Below are 19,381 nucleotides of genomic sequence, written 5' to 3'. Positions count from 1 at the left end.
GCCTATGAGGTATTCTTAGGGGAAAAGCATTATTACTATACATAGGAAATCAGCAAATGTATTGGGTGGCTTATTAACAGCGATCTCACCTCTGATCCCTCATTTTTGTTTTCTTGTTTTACCAGAGGTCGTGACCCCCACGAATAGATTTCGGGACATGGGCACATTTATAAACCTATAATGCTAAATATAGATACTGAATACTATCTCGATGCCGTATTGAAATATGTGCAGCATACTGGAAACCCTGCACACGTATCTCCGCCTCCATTCCGTTTGCCCTTTTAGACCTCAAGTCACAGATAGATGAACTCCGGGATGCAGGGATATCAGCCTTCCTCCTTCTCCTGGACTTATCAGCTGCATTCGACCTGGCCGACCACAGGGTCCTATGCAGCCACGTTGACTCAGCAGCTCACTTCTCCAAAGAAGCGATAGCATGGATACAATCATTCCTAACCAACAGGACTATGAGAGTCTTCTCCCCCATGGCAGCAGCCAACCCCATCCCCATAACTTGTGGAGTGCCCCAGGGATCTTGCGTCTCACCCACCCTCTACAATATCTTTACCAAGCCCCTTTTCGATAATCTGGACCATCTGGGTGTCACCTACACTAACTATGCAGATGACACACAGATTCTCATCCCACTGACTGGTGATTACGACAAGGATTTGGCCTTGGTGAACAGGATATATCTCATCATCCAGGCATGGATGGCCACCCACGGTCTATGCCTGAATGATGACAAAACGGAGATCATCATCCTGGGCACTCCCTCGACCCTCAAAAAACTCAGCTCCAAATACTCAGCATTCAACATAGACAACAATATCAGCACCGTCACCAAGGAGGTTAAAACTCTGGGCTTCTATCTGGACTCCACTCTCTCCTTCAACAAGCAGGTCAATGCCCTATCCTGAGCCACGGCATATACATGCAAACTGATTAGAGCCGGCAAGGCCTTCCTGTCACAGGACAGTTGCATCGCCCTAGCCAGAGCCCTCATCTTATCCAGGCTGGACTACTGCAACGCTCTATACATAGGAGCCAATAAACAAACCATCAAAAAAATCCAAATCCATCAAAATAACGCGCTGAGAGCAGCCCTAGGAATCCCCAAGAGAGAACATATCTCTAACACCAGAAGAGCCAACAATTGGCTCTCCACTCTGGATAAAATAAAACTAGAAACTGCCTCACTCACCCACAAATGCTTAAACAACTCAGCACCCCGCTACCTATCAGACAGATGCACTTTGAACGCTGCCACAAGAATCACCAGACTCGCCAACACCAACTACCTCTGGGTCCCCAGATACAAACGCGCCAAAATCGGAGGCCGCAGCTTCCAGGTCAAGGCAGCCCTCCTATGGAACTCGCTACCATCCCCTCTAAGAATCGATCACAAGTTCTGCCAGCGCATCACTAGCTGGCTCAAAGATGTCGACATCTAGACACATACCTTGCTGACTCTGCCCGGCACTCCTCTCTACACTGCATGCACCAACCGCATCGACTGCTTTGCAAAATTATGCATGCCACAATGTACCTGCCTGTATATATCGTAACCTTATTGTGCCCACGTGCAACCAATCGTCACCTGCACACAAATGTATATTACATGTTGTAACCAAGCTTCGAAAAATTCTTGTGCCTTGCGCCCTCGGGTCTGCAGCGCATTACAAATAATAAACTAAACTAAACTAAACTAAACTGTGGGCACTCACACCGTGTATTCCTGCAATGACGTACAGACAGATCACTGCCTTTAAAAATTTGAAGATTATAAATCGGTAGTGCTGAAGGACCTGCAACACTGGCATCTGTAAATACCCGGAGGGCATTTCTATATTGTGGGTGAGCCTTGCCTGCTCAGTCTCTACCCTTTCTACGCCTCTAGGTAGTAACTATTTGCAAACGTCGTGCAGGCCGCAGAGGTTCAGTTCCACTGCCGGCAGCTCACGGGCCGGCCTTTGGGATGCCGGCAGCCGGCTCCAGCGCTGTGCCTGCACCATGCAGATTCTCTTAGCAATGCAGTTTTTCATTAGATTGAGGCGGCTGTCACATTTTTATGGGACATTGGTTGCAATTTTAATTTTAATTTTTTATTTTATTTTGCTTTTGGTTATAAAAGACAAAGCTTTTGCACAGTTTATAAACAGTACAATTACATATATTCAACACAATTTCAAGAATAATGATCAATATAAATAATTGATTATAAAAAAGATCATACAAGTATTCAATTGTTTAAAATTGCAAGTACAAAAGATAAGAACAACGTTAAAATGAATAACATTTAAATTACATTTAATTAAATATCAGGTTAACATTAACAGAATACTATAATAAAATAAAGAAGACTTCTTATGGTCACCATGGTCCATAAATATCCTTAGTTGGTGCTATTTGGTGAAGGGCTTCGTTCCGCACATGGTATGCATGGTACACATGGTATGCAGCCACCCGCCGAGATAACAATAGACTCGGCTCCATACGTTGAACTCCAGAACGGGTCAGTCAATGGAATCAGCCTTGGTGAGAAATCGTGAGTAACTCTTTCGATGGAAAGGCTGCAAATTAGAGCACTGTGTCAACAGGTGGTGTGCAGTTTCTATGGTCAAGTTGCACAATCGATAAATCCTTCTTTTCGGGCTAAGTTGATCCAGCGACCAGTATGCTCATGCGTAGGTAAGAAGTTGAATCGCAAATAAACAATGAATCTACGTAACGTAGAGAGCATTATTTAGTTAGACATGGGCAACGTAGATTGCGCCAGAAACCTTGGGTGCAATACACTGCAGATGATCTCTTTCTACCTAAATGATCAATATTAGAGATACTATCCTAAGTTCTAGTTTTATTTTTTAGTATGACTAGCACATGGGGCGCTTGCAGAAAATCATCACGAGCAATGTCGTCATGGGCTAAATGTCCCAATGCAGTGAAGAGCAATTGCATTAAGAAATTATTGGCGTGTCCCTGCCGGTGTTGGTGAGCCACATAACTCATGAATGTATTAGAGAAAAGGGAGGATGTGTAAATCTTGATGTAGAGGTTACAACGCTGGGTGAGCCAAAGAGATGGAATTGAGGTAACTCCCAGCTCACAACGAAGGGCCTCGACTGGTACACAATCAGGGATGCCCGAAATCGAGCGCTGCGCTTACCCTCGAATGTATCCACCCAGGTAATCATAGGTTCTAATCAGGCTGCCCAACTTAGCTTTGTCACCCGCTGGCTATCAGATGAAGCTACGTCTGAGACCTAGCTGCTGCGCCACTTGGTGTTCCCTGTACAAATAAAGGAACTGATCTGGGTCCCGCCTGGGTGCCTGATTAACACGCCCATGCTAGCAACCCTGGGGAGATGGGTCTGGCACAGGACCAAAACACTGTTGCAATTAGAGCACTCCTACTCGCCGGAAGTCCCGCTGGCCGCAGATGTGTGCAAGAATACAACTGACCTCGCTAATTTGAGGCATTGGGAAAGAAGGGGGTATACACCTGGGGGGACTTATTCGAAGACGGGGTCTTTAGGGACTTCGCTAACCTACAATCTCATGCGGGGCTCCCTGGGGGGCAGTTCTTGTGGTATCAGAGGGTCAAACGAGTGGTGCAGGTAAAATGGGTGGACTGGCCTGAAGAACCGGCAATGGACGCTCTGCTCACATTAATGTATAACCTAGGAGATGGATGGAGGGGGGTCTCCAGAATATACAGCCAACTAACTGACAGACCCAACCCCCGGAGTGATGCACTAAAGTTAACATGGAAAAAAGGGGAAAGGACCTTGGGGCGGTCATAGACGAAAGGGAATGGGGGGGAGCACAAGCATTCCCCAAAGAAGTATCCAGAAATGCAAGACTTAGACTGATTCAATTGAATGTAATGTATCGCACCTACATGACCCCCAATAAGGTGGCCAAATTCAACGAGCAAATCCAACCACTATGCCCACGGTGCGGGGCAATGGGGGCAGGACTGATACACATGCTCTGGGAGTGCATGAAGTCGCGCGGCTTATGAACCAAAATTGAGCAAGCCTGCAGAAGGGCCAGAGTAACCAGATACGATTGGTCCCCCAAAGAATGCCTCCTGGGAACCTACACAAGGACTGCCAAGATAAAGCACGTAACTAAGTTTATGGACATGGCATGCCTATTAGCCAAAAGAACTATAGAAATGGCAAGGAAACAACCCCGGGGCCCACAATATAATGTTAGGTACAGAGAATTTGAACGCTGGACAGAAGCAGAATCCAAAATATGGGGGGAAGGAGTTTCCAGGTCAGAGGACTGGGCAAGTGCAACATTTGGGACAAGGAAACTATTAGTATGGGATATGTTCCATCCTTCGGATGATAAACCCCCCTGAACAGTCACACCCTTCCGAAATACGGCCATAAACACTGAATATAATTAATTGAAACCGGACACTCGATTAGCCTTTACTACATATAAGACATTATCCCCTGCCTCCTCAACGATGTCCCCCAATTACTCACAGCAAAACCTAATGCAAGGAGACAGTTATTGTTCTTAAGTTATTTTGTTTAGTTTATGTAATCTTTCTTTCTTTCTTCTTCTTGGTTTTACTGGAATGTACTGCACCAGATATTGTTGATGTACTCAAGAGCACTGTAATTTAAGAAATGCCAATAAAAACATTTTAAAATAAATAGGTTCTAATAAGATGGCTAATCCATAAAGGATCCCGGGTATTATACTTTTGCGATGGATCGAGACAAAGCTCTCTATGCTGTGACGGCCTTTTTTACAAATGAAACGCTTAACCAGCAGCCATTTGCTTAATACTTTAGTTCGAATAAAATCACCATAAAAATCTTGTGTAGGAGAATAGCAAATGGGGATTGCCAAATAAATATATTGATCCACAATTTCTATTGCAGACCCCTTAAGAAACCATTGAAACCTAGTTTTGTACAAGATGCGGACCAAAATGGGCCGGTTCTTGCTTGTGTTGGCAAAGTGCCGTATGGCGATAGCTTGGAAAAGTCCACAAGGCCCAGCAATTAATCAATGGCGAAAGTATGTACGGAGGTGGGGAGTGGCGGAACTAACGGTTTTGCAAGAGGCGGACCCGGAGCCAGAAGTGGAGGATGTAACGATTCATTGGACCCAATTGTTAAATGACTTGTCGAAGGATAACGATCTACGAGCCCCATGAAGCAGTACGGGTAGGGGTGGAGAGGTGTGAGGGGGAAGAGGACCGGGGAAGGTATGACTTTGGGAACCTGTAGCGATCCCATCCGATTCTTAAGGGAACTGTCGATGAGGAAGAGTTGCTGGCTGTGACTGAAGAAGAGAACGGAAGCTGGGTGGGCTGATCCGGACATTGGAAGGTGGAGGGTGGGAAGGGGGAGGGTGAGCTTGGGTCTGATTGAAGTTGTTAAAAATTAAAGTATTAAAGGTGTTGGAGGGGCGGGTGTTGGGGGTTGAGGGGAGAGGGGAGGAGGTAGGGAGGAGGGAGTTGGGGTTTCTGGGGTGTTCTGGGGTGTTATTAAAAATGCTAATAAAGAGTGTTTTTAAAAAAAATGAGTTTTTGTAGATTTACCACCGATGGGCAAAATGTTTTTTTTTTATATCGGCCATGAGGAAATTCTTTTCCGCATAAGAGGCTAAAGCATCAAGCGAACGTTGCAGACCAATCGCCATTTCGTCTAATAAAATGGTATTGTTCACATGCTCAATCCAAGGCACTGGAATAGTTCAGATGAGAGGAGGAAAGTTACGAGTTATTTGGTGCGTACTCTCTCCTGCCTCGTTCCAGCGGCTAACCACAGTGGCGTCAGAATATAGTGCAACAAGGAAATGAGCAAAGAGAGATCAATCGCACAGTTTTTCAATTTGGCCTACAGCAACGGGTGAGAGACGGTATCAAACGCCTTACTAAATTCAACAAAACATAAGTAGAGAGTGCCACTAGTTTTGCCCCTGCAGGCACAAATAATAAAATGTAAAGCACTGAGTGTGTGTAGAGTGTTATGGCCTTTGCGAAAACTTGTCTGCGATGGGGATAGTAATCTTTTAGTCGTGGCCCACTGTGAGAGTTCTTTTAACAATACATTTGAAAATATCTTCCGACTGATATCTATTATTGCCAGAAGTCTATAACCTAAAGGGTTCACACAGCAAAACCTTTTTAAAAACAGGTATCAATATTAACCTCTGCCAACTCACAGGGATTATGTCATACAATACGATTTCTTTGATATAATTGCTAAAACACATAAGCCCAAAAAGGGGGGATTTTCCTTAAATACGACATCGGCCAATAAGCAATGTCCTGGAGCACGGGAGCTATTTATAGATTTAATAATCAAGATGATATTGTCCCTCCGAAACCCAGCTGAGAAATGCACGCTTGCTGAATAGAAAGTGCCCTTCGATGTGTGGAAAAGCGGCATCGTAATTAAGGTCCATAATCTCTGCGGTCCATTCAGATTCGTTATTCGGATTTAGTTCCAGCTCGGTCTGACCATTAACAACATTTCTGGCCATAGCCCAGAACTTCTTTTAGTCGTTGCTTTTCAAGAGAACAAAAAGGGATTGCCACGCTGCATTAGAAGAAGAACATTTATGATTTCTCAGCCAGTTTCTAGGATAAGTGGTGGCCTGAGTAAGCAATTTCCTTTTCTCACACCACATGTACTTAGGATAATTCCTGATAATGGTGCATTTCTTGCGATAAGACTGCTGGGGCACCTGATCTTATCTCTGTTTGACCTCTATACTCCTAAGGTGCACATCTGTTGTCTCATGTCCCGTGCATATATTGTCTCCTGTGTAATTGTTTGCGCTCCGATGCCTTCAGGTTGTTGGTCTCATTATAAATAAAGAAATAAAATAGCATGATGTATAGCAGTATCAAAAATGCTAGCATGTTCAGTTGAATGCACAGAGGCCCCATGGTCCAGATGCAGCAGCTGTCGCAAGAATGTGATTAAACAAGAGCGATGGCAATAACTCTTCTCAAGCCACCGCGGAATGACGACTTGGTTAGAACGGACAAAACTGCAAGTATCAGAGACATTCTTCCCACTCCATGCAATGCGGTTCCCATGAACACGAAATGTAACATGTCGTGGGGCTAAAAGTTTGTAGGACTATGATAATATTACATAGTCGCTGATCGTAGTGAATGCCACAGATAATACACCACATTCATCCCCAGAATTCCTGTCCATTAAGATAAAGTCAACACAGGAAAATCTGTTCCCATTAGTCCAAGTGTGGAGTGTTGTTTCATTATTGCTGCGTTGATTGATAAGGCATACCAAATAATACATATTACACATTTGGTTGAAGCTAAATCTCCCAGAGACGACAAACGTTTATGATCCCACCATATGTCGTCATTAAAGGAATAACGGAAATCAATTATGAGGCATTTAGATCACCAGCAATTACAAGATTACCATCAGGACAGAATGTAAACCATTTAGGAAGCATCTTTTCTATTGTATTGACAATCCCAATAACAGCAACTCCCCCGGGGGCTGTAGATATTAAAAATCAGAATCTTAATAGATGTAATTGAAGGATCACTAAGGACTGCCATCATGACAAATGGAGTAAAAATATCAGCAGAAACATTTTTTAAACTAAGTTTGGACTAGGCTCCAATCACAAGACCACCCATCAGGCGGCCCCTGCTTCCACGGGTGGCAGGGAAATGAAGGATATTGAATCCATCAATGTTGAAGACTTCAGTGGCCCATGTTTCTTGCTAAATGAATACTTCTCAGGATTTAATGAGTGCGATCACATGTCGATGTGCCAGAAAAGATGGGAATCCACGAGTGTTCCAGCAAATCCACTTGATAGTATCATTTTCCAATTCCTCAGTGTCCAGAGCCCAGTAATTGTTATCTACGCCGTCCATGGTGCTATCATACGTGTTGACAGATGTTGGCTGCAAAGCCCACCTCCCAGCCAATTGCTGCTATTTCCCCGAGTGTAAGGATGAAAACCCTAACTCGCAGGTACCCTGGCAGGTTGCTTGTAGCAAACCGTAAGCTCATACCCTAGTTTTAGCAGGGTTCCAGCACATGTACACAGCCAAGACACCACTGCCAGGGAAGCAACTTCAATTAAGACCCAATTAGAAACACTATCCCACTTGGGCAGCTCAATATGTAATAAATCGTCACTGCTAATCGAAGAGAGCCAAGGAATATTTTTCCACAATGCTAAAAGGAACATGCGATTGAGAAATGGACTGTGAACGTTTGGCTGAAGTTCTTCAAACTTCACCAATTTTCCCAGTAATGAATTGGTGTCAGCCTCTTGATAGCAGTTGCAAGTTCTCCAGGGTTGTTCCGTAAATACCGTAGAAGACGAGACTGAAGCATCAGCACTCCATATGACACACCAGGCGGGACTGTAATATTTGGTTGAGAGATGGTCCCAACATGACAAGAAGGTGTTGCTACAACAGTCTTGTAATTAAGATCAGAGGCAATCGGATGAGATACCGCCTGTATAGGAGTCGTGCTGCTAGGGCACATCCATTGTGGTTGATGAGGCTGTGCATTCCGCAAATCTAAAAACGGTAGTTAACGATTTTGAAAATGCTACTCGCTTTACAGGCTGTGTTGGTTTACGTGCCAATTTGCGTTTACGGGGCCTTTGTGACATGGGGAGGGCTGTTGATCATAGAGAAGTCATTATATAGGGCTTCAATGGCATCTTCTTCTGTGTCAGCGATGACGTTTAGTGAGTCCTGTTGGGATCCTTCCTCAGCAGGGCCTGTTTGATCAGCAGTATACACTTGGTCCTTAATTCGCTGTATTTCCATAGGTGAATCGTGTTTCTTAGAAAAGGCGCCTTTTAACACCTAAGTGTCGTCAAACTGGGGGCGTGGCTACGAGAGCCATGTAGGAGGATGCGTTCTGGAGGAGCTCCCGAGATCCTGCAATGATCTGGGCAAACAAGTGCGTTAGGACGGACCGCTGACCACTGACGAAACACATGCCGGTGTGTGAATGTGTGGGCTACGCATGGTGAACTTCTGGATGGTGCAGGAGTGACGACGACGGAGATCGGTGCGAATGAGATAAGGACACCGGGGACGCAGGACGATACAAAATGGCCGACCAGGGTCCGGAACAAAGGAAGAAGTGAGCCGCACGGTGACCCAGCGGAGGAGGCGCACTGCGCGCACATTTGTCACTTGAGCAGACTACAGATTCCCTGGGTCATGTCGAATAGGACGGTGCGGCCGAAGGCGAAACAGCCCACCCTGGATGACTTCACTAGGACGTCCCCGGGCCTGGACACCACTAAGAGCAAGGATGCGCTGGCCGCGAGCGGCACGATGACTTCGGGCGCCAACCAAGAAATCCTGGCGGCGATTGCGGACCTAAGGGCAGCCTGGGAATCTAAGCTTGAACTGGCCGTCACCGAACTAAAAACGGCGCTGGTCCTCAAGGTCGGAGAGGTTCAAGAAGATGTTAACCTGCTCCGACAGGATGTCAGGGCGTTGGCGGAGCGCACAGAGTCCCTTGAGAAGGAAGTCGGCCCGAATACTGCGGATTGCGCCTCCCATAAAGCTGACTTGCACGCCCTGATACAAAGAGTGGGCAACCTGGAGAGCAGAGCGGAGGAGGCGGAAGGACGAGCCCGTCGCAATAACATCTGCATCGTGGGCCTGCCGGAGGGGATGGAGGGCCGTGACCCTAAGGCAATTCATTGAATCCATGTTATTACAAGAGATACCCGGAGGAGCCCTATCCCAAGGATTTGCAGTAGAGAGGGCACACAGAGCCCTAACGAGGAGGCCGCCGCCGGGGAACCCGCCTAGGCCTATCATCGCTAAAATTCTCAACTACCGCGACCGGGAGAGGATACTGGAACACTTTCGAAAAGGAGGAACGATCATACGAGGAGCGGCAAACATCACGGCTTACCCGGATTATACCCTGACTGTACAGCGTAGCCGCATGAACTTTGGGTCAGTAAAGCGGAGACTGAGAGAGGCGGGCCACAAATATATGTTACTTTATCCCGCAAAATTGAAGGTCATTCATGCACATAAAACTCTGTTTTTTGAGACCCCGGAGGATGCCATGGGATGGCTCGATGCACAAGGATGCCCTCAGGAGTCAGAAGTTCGGACGAGGAAGGGCTCAGAAGAGATAGGGGAGGCATGAAAATGGCGTTGCAAGATGGCGTGGCACGTGGGACTTGAATATAGTTCGGTAGAGAAGGTCAGATGGTTGCACTGTTTGTCATGGGCACTGTGATTAATGTTTACTTAACGGGAGCCTTACGGAACGATTCTTTTTACCCCACGACAGCTTTAGTTGGGTGGCCATTAGGGCGACCTCACCCTACTGAGCTCTGTGCATCGATCGGTGCTTGCGGGGCTAGATGTGGGGGTGCCTGAGCTCCGAAGCTGGAGCTGGGCAGCAGTTTGGGTGTGTGATGTTGGGGAAGGGACGGGGGGAGGGGGGGAAGTTGGTGTTTTGCTGTGTACATAGTTAAAGGGGGTTTGAGCTGGTGGAACGAGAGGCTATCTGTATCACGTGGGCAAAGTGGAGTCGCTACATGGGAAGCAGGAAGATACGCATGTGCCATGGGAGACCTTAAGATCGTCACCTGGAATGTCAGGGGACTTAACAGCTATTTAAAAAGGAACAAGGTCATGATGTACCTTAAACGACAGAGGATTGACATTGCGCTGCTGCAGGAGACACACCTGACCCAACAGAAGTTGGAACTGGTGGGGAAAAAGTGGCGGGGCACGGTAGTGGGCTCTCCGTACTCTGCCTATGCTAGGGGAGTGCTGATCTGGGTGGCACCGCATGTTCCGCTCAGTCTCATACAGGAGGTGGTGGACACGGAGGGCAGGCTGGTCATGCTGAGGGCCTTGGTAGAGAACAAAGAGGTGTGCATTATCAATACATATGCCCCCAACCAAAACACTGCCACGTACTTCAGATCCCTATGTACCCACCCGGGCGCGTGTGTGGGGGTAGCGGTTATTTGGGGAGGGGACTTTAACTGCATGCTCGACCCAAAGGCAGACAGGTCTGATGAGAAGATTAATCGGCCCACCCCGGCGGCCAGGGTATTACAGGCATTACTGGAGGACTTTGGGTTGGCGGATGTCTGGAGACTGAAACACCCTAATGCCACGCAGTACTCTCACTACTCTGCTCCGCAGCACTTACATACGAGATTGGATTATTTTTTTGCCACGCCAGATGTGGTGATAGAGACCACCCAAATAGAATATAGAGCAAGGGTCCTGTCGGACCACTCGCCCCTGGTGCTGACCTGGCAGTACTGTCGCCCTAGGGCGCGGATACCTACGTGGAGCCTCCGTGCAGAGGCGCTTAGAGACTCAGTCTTCAGGGAGGACATCAGGGATGCGATCTTGCAGTACTTTGAGGTGAACACGGGCAGTGTGGATTCAGCGAGCACACTCTGGGAGGCTTTCAAGGTTGTGTTGCGGGGTACTGCCATTTCCAAGTCAAAGGGCCTGCAAGGTGGGGTCCTGACAGAACTAGAGAAGGTGGAGAAGCAACTGGAGCGCGAAAGCGACAGGGCAGGAGGGGACGCGGAACTAGTACTCGAGCTGCAGCAAAGGTGTGCGGAGCTTTGGGAAAGGCTCTGCAACCTTAACTATAGAAAATATGTCGAGAGGCAACATGCGGGTGGGGACAAAACTGGCCGCTTGCTGGCGTGGTTATATAAGAGCGAAACCCCCAGGCCCCCGATTAGGATAATAACTAGGGAGAACGGGGAGGAGGTTGACACCCAGGAAGGAGTCAATGAGGCATTTTTTGACTATTACACTATATGAGGACAGGGGAGGGGAAAACCAGGAAGAGATCAGAGAAACATTGAAAGACATGGAACTACCTAGGATTAGTGACGAAGAAAGGGAGGAACTAGACGCACCTATTTCCCTGGATGAACTAGAGGAGGTGGTGAAACAGCTGCCCACCTGCAAGACCACGGGCACGGACGGATTCCCGAGCGAGTTTTATAAAGTATATAGGGCAGAGGTACTCCCCCCTATGCTAGAGATGTTTAATGAGTCTTTTGAGAAGGGTCGGCTACCGGATACGCTTACAGAAGCACTAATCGTACCGCTCCCCAAGCCCAACAGACTGGGGCATTGTTGCGGCTCGTATAGGCCGCTGTCAATGTTGAACCAGGACACCAAGAACCTGACGGCGGTCCTAGCTAATAGGCTACGAAGGGTCATCAGTAAATTGATACACCCGGATCAGACAGGCTATGTCCCCAATAGAAATATAACTCACAACCACAGGCGACTCCACCGGGTGATTGAAGAGGGGAACAGAAGCGATGAAGAGATGGTGGTGGTGTCTCTAGACGCAGTTAAGGCTTTTGATTCGGTGAGGTGGCCATGGTTGCTGGCGGCCCTGGAAGAATACGGGATGGGGCCGGGTTACGTTAGGTGGGCGGAATTGTTGTACAGCGAACCACTGGCCAGAGTGCGCACGGGATCAGTGATATCTAAGAGGTGGCAACTCAGTAGAGGCACCAGACAAGGGTGCGCCTGGTCCCCGATGTTATACATTCTAGCCCTGGAGCCTTTAGCAGTGTACCTCAGACAACAATATGACCTGGTTGGCATTGAAGTGGGAGGAGAGAAACAACTTATATCCTTATATGCTGACGATTTGTTACTGTATTTAAAATATCCGGAGGAAAATCTCCAGTACATTCTAGAGGTCATGGAAAAGTATGCGGAACTGTCCGGCATAGCGGTAAACCCCCGAAAATCGAGCATGTTTCCATTAGGGAGCTACACAGGAGTCCCTCTGGAACGATTGCCATTGTTGTCCGTGCCTTGGGCAGCTGACTCTTTCCGCTACCTCGGAATAGATGTATATCACACTGTGGAGGGGGAACACTTGCACAATACCGAGGTGGCTGTGAAGAAAATCCGCACAAACATGAAGTTTTGGGAGAAGCTGCCGCTGGCGATGATGGGGCGGGGGGCGATGCTCAAGATGGTGGTCCTGCCTAGGCTGTTGCACTTTTTCAGTAATATACCATACCTGATACCCAAGAAGTTCTTTGCCAAACTTAACAGCATGTGTAGGGACTTCCTGTGGCACGGCACCCGCAATAGAGTGGCGCTATGGAAGCTACAGAACTTCCATGATAAAGGGGGCATCAAGCTGCTGAACTTTGAGGCCTATTATGTAGCCAGCAAATTGCAATATGTAACTAAATGGCTTTCTGATGAAGAAACTCCTGAATCTAGGCTGGTTGGGCAGGTCTGCGCCCCGTTTTACCTAAAAGAGATCATCTGAGTTCCTAGACTTGAACTGAATGAACGCCGAGTATGTTGTTGCTTGGGTGGAAGATGTGGCACAGAGCATGCCAATTGATGGAGAGCCCGTACCCGTGTTCCCCACAGGTGCCGCTAGTTGCCTTAACTAAGGGGGACAGCCAGCTTAGGATGATAATCAGGACCTATTGGGAATCGGTTGGGCTGGCCACATTGGGAGATATATGGCAAGAAGGGGCTATTAAAGAATTCGAAGACCTGGGAGAAGAGACAGGGTTGCATGGGGGCCAATATGTTATGTATCTTAGGCTGGTGCAGAACATCCGTAAAACCTGGCCGGAGACTGTGCTGGCGGAAGAACCAGACGCTCTAATTGGAACGATATATGACATATCGGAGGGAGGGCACGAGATCTCTAGACTATACGAGGTGGTGATGACCCGGGTGGGGAAGGACTTGATGGACTTGAGGTTGGACTGGGAAGTGGAGGTGGGGGCGCAGTTGACCGATGGGATGTGGGAACGGGCCATGGGATACCATAAGAAAGTGTCCAGGAATGCTAGATTGCAGCAAATACAGCTATACATTACGCATAGAGCCTATATGACCCCGAAAAGAATATCCAAGTTTGCGAACGCAGGAAGACAAGCATGTCCGAAATGCGATGAGGAAGACGCAGACATGACACACATGTTCTGGTCCTGCCCAGTGATTGAAGCTTTTTGGGGAGAAGTGGCACGGAAACTAGCAGACAAAGGGGTCCCGCTACACATAGATACAGCCTGGGCCTGCCTGCTGGGAGGGTTTCCCAGACCACGGAACACTAAACATCTTGGGAAACTGAGGGACCTGGCATATGTGCTAGCTAAAAGAAGGATAGCCATGAGCTGGAAGCAATGCCACAAGCCACGGATAGAGGTATGGTGGCGGGACTTACAAAAATGGGCGGAGGCTGAAACGGTGGTATGGCAGGATGCATGTAGCAATTGCGGGGAGGAAGATGTGGGTAACCTGACGGCTTGGAGGATGTTAATTACAGGACTGTTTGGCACGGCAGTGGACCCTGCAGCTTCGGAAGGAAGCGACACCCAGCCACACGTAGCGGATACAGAACCGAAAGGTTGATAAGCTCTTGAGCGGGGGGAGGGGACTGGGGAGCAGTAACGCGTGTTAATTGATGTTTACGGTTCTATTGTACTTAATGCTGCAAGTTTGGTTTGTATTGTTTATTCTCAAAATAAAAAATTCTTTAAAAAAAAAAAAAGTGTCGTCAAACTGTTGCATAGAAGGACCCTGATTGAAATCAAGTATAACATCAACAACTTTAGCTAGAATAGATGTGAGTTCCTGCTGCTCCGCAGCCGTGCTAGAGCCGAGTGTGAATAGTGCATCGATTTTTTCAAAGAATGCTCTTGGTTGAGGAGAGAGAATTCACCCCTCCTCCAGATGCAGTATTCATTGGTGAAATCAAAGCTACTTCATCACTGTCACTTTCACCAAATGAATACTCAGAGGAGGTACTAATGCTTCAAGGTTTGGGCTAGCAGCCAGGTTTGAACCAATGATGTCATTAAAACTTATCAAGGTGGGCCCCAGAGAATTTCTCCTGATTTAAAGAGAGGTTAAGAAGAGCGTCATTGGGGTGCCCGCTGTCTCCGCTTCTCTTCCTCCTGGCCATCGAACCACTTGCTATTGAGCTCAGAGCTAACACCAACTGGACTGGATTTGCTTGGCCGGGTGGGGGGGGAGAAGACCGCCTCTCGCTCTACGCGGATGACCTCCTCGTGTACCTTAGTAACCCGCGCACCTCATGCACTATTGTCTCCCTCATCCTTAGAGAATATCAAAACTTTGCTGGCCTGAAAGTGAATGAAACCAAAACCATTTACTTCCCAATCCAGGGTGGCGAATCTGTGATTCCTGAGTCCTGCCCATACCATATCTCTATCAGGGAATTTACATATCTAGGCATGCGACTCGATCCGACACTTGAAGGGTTCCTCCAGCTGAATCTACAACCAGTACTAGAGTGGTTTAACAAAGACACTTCCCACTGGCAATCACTCCCCCTATCGCTAATGGGCAGGGCCGCATTATTCAAAATGATGACCCTCCCCAGACTTCTTTACGTTCTCCAAAAAGTCCCATTTACCATCACCAGAGAAACCTTCACACTTATTGATAGGAACCTCCACACGCTATTATGGGGAGGGAAGCAATCCAGAATCGCCCTTGACACGCTCCAGAGATTGGTCCGGAGGGGGGTATCGGTTTACCCTGCATACGTACGTATTACCTTGCGACACAGATCGGAGTGGTAAACGATTGGATGCATGCGGACCCCACGCTACCACACATCCGTATCGAACTAGAGACCATGACCCCATTAACCCCGCTGCAGACCCTGTATGCCACCCACAACCACCTCCTGAAGTTACCCAAGACGACGAATCATATCCGTCGAGCTTGGCGGGAGGCACACAAACTGATCGGCTGGAAAGGAAAGCCAACACTGTCCCAACCTATATGGCACAACGCATTCCTTCCAGAAGTAGTGAAAATTGGCTCTTTCGGTCACCTGCACGCAAAAGGGGTACACACACTGGCACATGTGATACAGGGGGGACGCCTCCTGGACTTCGGGACCATGCAGGTGCAGTTTGATCTAGCGCCATGGACTGGTTTTGGCACGCGCAGCTGGCCCACGCCATCCACACCCAATTCCCAGACACGACAAACATACCCCCATGTTCTCCCATTGAGACCAATATCGTCCCGCAACGCATCCCTTCAAAGGTCACCCCCACTCTCTATCAGGCTCTCAACTCTTTAGGGGCTACACAGCTCGACGGGCTCAAAGCAAAGTGGGAAAGGGATGTGGGCCAACTGGAGCCGGAAGACTGGGTTGATGCATTAATGTCCTCAGGGAAATCGGGATAGAAAATAAACTCAGACTAATACAACTGAGAATCCTTCACCGCTCTTATCACTCACGTACTGCAAAGCCCAGATGGGGGGGCTAGAAAATGGGACATGCATCAGATGCAAAACGGAGCCAGCCACCTTCTACCCTATGATATGGGACTGCCCAGTGCTACAGGTCTTCTAGGAGGACTTTATTAATATGATCTCGGCTGCCCTGGCAACGCCAATCCCTAGGGATCCCAAAATGGTACTCTTAGCCATCTGGGGAGAAGGAGACCTCACATAATATGAAAGAATGTTCCTGTCAATAGCGTTAGGGGCAGGCAAGAGACTTATCCCGGCTAAATGGGGTTCTGCAGACCTACTGAGCCTGAACCGCTGGAGTAATGAACTGGACAGATGCGCGGCTTCAGAACGCCAGATCTATAATGCACGGGGTTGCCCCCGCAAATTCGAAAAAATATGGGGAAAATGGCTTGATGCTCATTGAAGCCCGCCGATGGATGCAGATCAACACCTCGAATAACACTATTTGCCTGCATTGCCCTGCAGCTGTCCTGGGCACTTGACCCTGCGGGGCCCCTCTTGCTCTTGATATTGCTATGCCTCTCTCATTTGTTGTACGCCGATGATTCATGTTTATTGTTATTATGTTATGCTTTTTAATCCCAATAAACAGAGTTATAAAAAAAAAAGAAGAGAGTCATCCACCCCTTCAAGCATTGCTATCTTGCCTCAAACTATAGCTGCTTCCAACTCTAGAGGGAAAGTCTGTCCATCTTCCTCATCCGTAGGTATTTGTGGTCTAAATAAAAATTCATCAGGTATCCTCACAATCTTCCCTAACAGACCAGGTAGCCAAGTCAGCAAAATGATGACACCATATAAAAAGACTTCTGGATCTACCAGGACGCGTCACAGCGCCACTTGCCCTGTTAACGCTAGTATGAACTCTCTCACATTTAAATAGTGTATTCCTGGAGTGGAGCACACTATTCCTTGATCAGTAAATGAAATCGTCATGTTATGTTTTGTCATTAAATCTCTTCCCAAAATGTTAACTGGTATCTGTTGTGAATATAACAAAGGAATGGACATGTCACATTCCCCTATAGAAACGGGTAACTTATCAGTAAAAGGAACTAAATTCGTAGCACCAGATAATCCTTGAGCATTCATGGCAATGCCTGACATTGGGTATTTTCGTTCTCGTATACACAAAGGAGTTGCCCCAGAGTCTACAAGAAAAGAAAAGGATTTGCCCCCTATCGTCACATCGACCCTTGGTTCCTCTTGGGGTCTGGTGTCACAGATAGTAGTGAACACATCAAGTCACCCTGTGAGCTTTCCTATTGTGCGTACAAGCACATCCCTGTCCCCGTGACAGGAGTTCCTCCTACCACAGTGACCCCTCATGTTCTGGGCGTCAATAATTGTCCTGTATTTGCATATTGTTGTGTGTGCATGGGTGCTTGTTGCGATTGCCCTTGCTGTGGGTGCATTTGTACTTGTCCCTGCTGTTGCGCTTGCTGTATTTGCAGGAGTGTTACTTGTCCCTCAGAGTCTCATACTTGCAAGGCCAGACAGGTGCAGTGGGATGGAATTGTGTAATAATCTGATAATACATTGTCCGAATGTGTAGTCACTGCGGAGCTCAGGGTTTCTGTACAGGGGATTGCGTTTGTTACATGATTGGGATAGCATGCTTGCATCATGCTTTAGGCCACAGTAAGGCCACCACACAGCAGTGAAGATGAGGAGGGAGTCTTTGAGTCAGCAAAGGGCTGCACTCGAGGGCCCGTCAGCCCTGCATGGTCATGAACCACCAGTTCAGCATGTAGGGTATCTAGCTGCGGTGCAAAACTGGCCAATCCCACCTGATAGATGACCAGGGGACTTCATTAGAAGAGCATGCCTGGAAGTAGAAGCGATGGGTAGGTGGGCTGAAGAGGGGCCTGCAGCTAGCGTGTTTGTCTTAAGTGAGGGGTGTGGCTAGGGGACCCGGCTTGGGAGGAGTTGTTACACCCCACTAGTCCCAGCCCACTTAAAGCCTTGTCTTTACGTTAATAGAACTTTCCGTTACATGGTGTTGTGCATCTGCCTTCCTTGTATGCAGGTTCCTTTGTATTGCACGTCCATTCACAATTGTTGTTTACATTTTTTCAGACACCAAGCAGCCCCTCACATCCGCCTCCCTCAGCATAGGTGAGTGACATGTGCATGCTCTGGCCAATCCACAGCTTGCTAGTTTTGCGGCAAATGCATGCATTGCAATGAGTCTCGCAGCACTACTAGGAGGCCCCTAATACTAACCCACTCCTCTTCCTGCAGGGGCTATACTCGCCATCGTCTTTGCGGTCCTCTTTGCCGTCACAGCCGTGGCCTTCTGCGTCTACGTGAGGAAACAGCAAAGCAAGAACAGGAGGTAAGGACGAGCTCTGATAATCTGGTCTAATGATTGAGTCCAAAATGTGGTTGTGTCACTCAATTCTTGCACATTTGTGAGGGACTGCATCCCTGTGAATGGGCCGTGGAATGTGGAGGGCACACGTGGTCAGGCTCCTAAAAATGGCATTTAATGGTAAGAATATTCAAGGACATGGGGTGGGGTCCCTTTTTAGGTCGGCACACTTCAAAATTCACAGCTCACAGAGAGAAGTAGTCTTGTGGGGTTGTTGTTAGATTTTGGCTATTGGATGGTGCTAGCCACATACAAAGCGGAACCTATTCACAAGGGGCTAAAAGCAATAGGACAGCAGATGATGTTTGGTTATTTGTCTTCGCCATCAACACCCATGGCCATATTAAGTCCTATGTGGCTTCCCTCCTCATCCCTGCACGAGCCACACCCACTGCAGTCTCTTTTACTCAGCTGTCAGTCAGCTGCATGTCTCACAGGCTCCTCAGCAGGCTGATTGATGTTAGGGGAAACCGGAAACGGAAGCATGACCTCACGGTGGGTGGGGAAATCATTGACCCCAATCTGGGACGTCCCGGCACATCACCACCCATCCCTGGAACCCAGCACTAGCAGGCAAAGTTCTGCTCGTATGTTTTGTTTGTGTTTTCTTAAGCTTTTAGCCGTTTTATGGTGCTCGGTTAGTTTGGGTCGATAGAGCTTTTTGTTAAGCACGTACATGGACTGTTTAAAAA

The 19,381-nt window shown here is 47.8% G+C and overlaps 1 protein-coding gene across 6 annotated transcripts in view; it reads left to right on the top strand.

Annotated features, from left to right (window-relative positions):
* Positions 1-19,381, top strand: part of LOC138511191 (uncharacterized) — a 699,527-nt gene that overhangs the window by 671,823 nt on the left and 8,323 nt on the right. For all 6 annotated transcript variants that reach the window (XM_069626707.1, XM_069626706.1, XM_069626705.1 and 3 more), the window contains 2 exons: positions 18,395-18,433; positions 18,560-18,653. In XM_069626707.1, the coding sequence (XP_069482808.1) occupies positions 18,395-18,433; positions 18,560-18,653 (133 nt within the window). The remainder of the gene's footprint in view (positions 1-18,394; positions 18,434-18,559; positions 18,654-19,381) is intronic.

Source organism: Ambystoma mexicanum, chromosome 6p, assembly GCF_040938575.1.
Source record: "Ambystoma mexicanum isolate Mex_15411 chromosome 6p, UKY_AmexF1_1, whole genome shotgun sequence".
Lineage (NCBI taxonomy): Eukaryota > Metazoa > Chordata > Amphibia > Caudata > Ambystomatidae > Ambystoma > Ambystoma mexicanum.
This window is presented reverse-complemented; position numbering and strand designations above follow the sequence as displayed.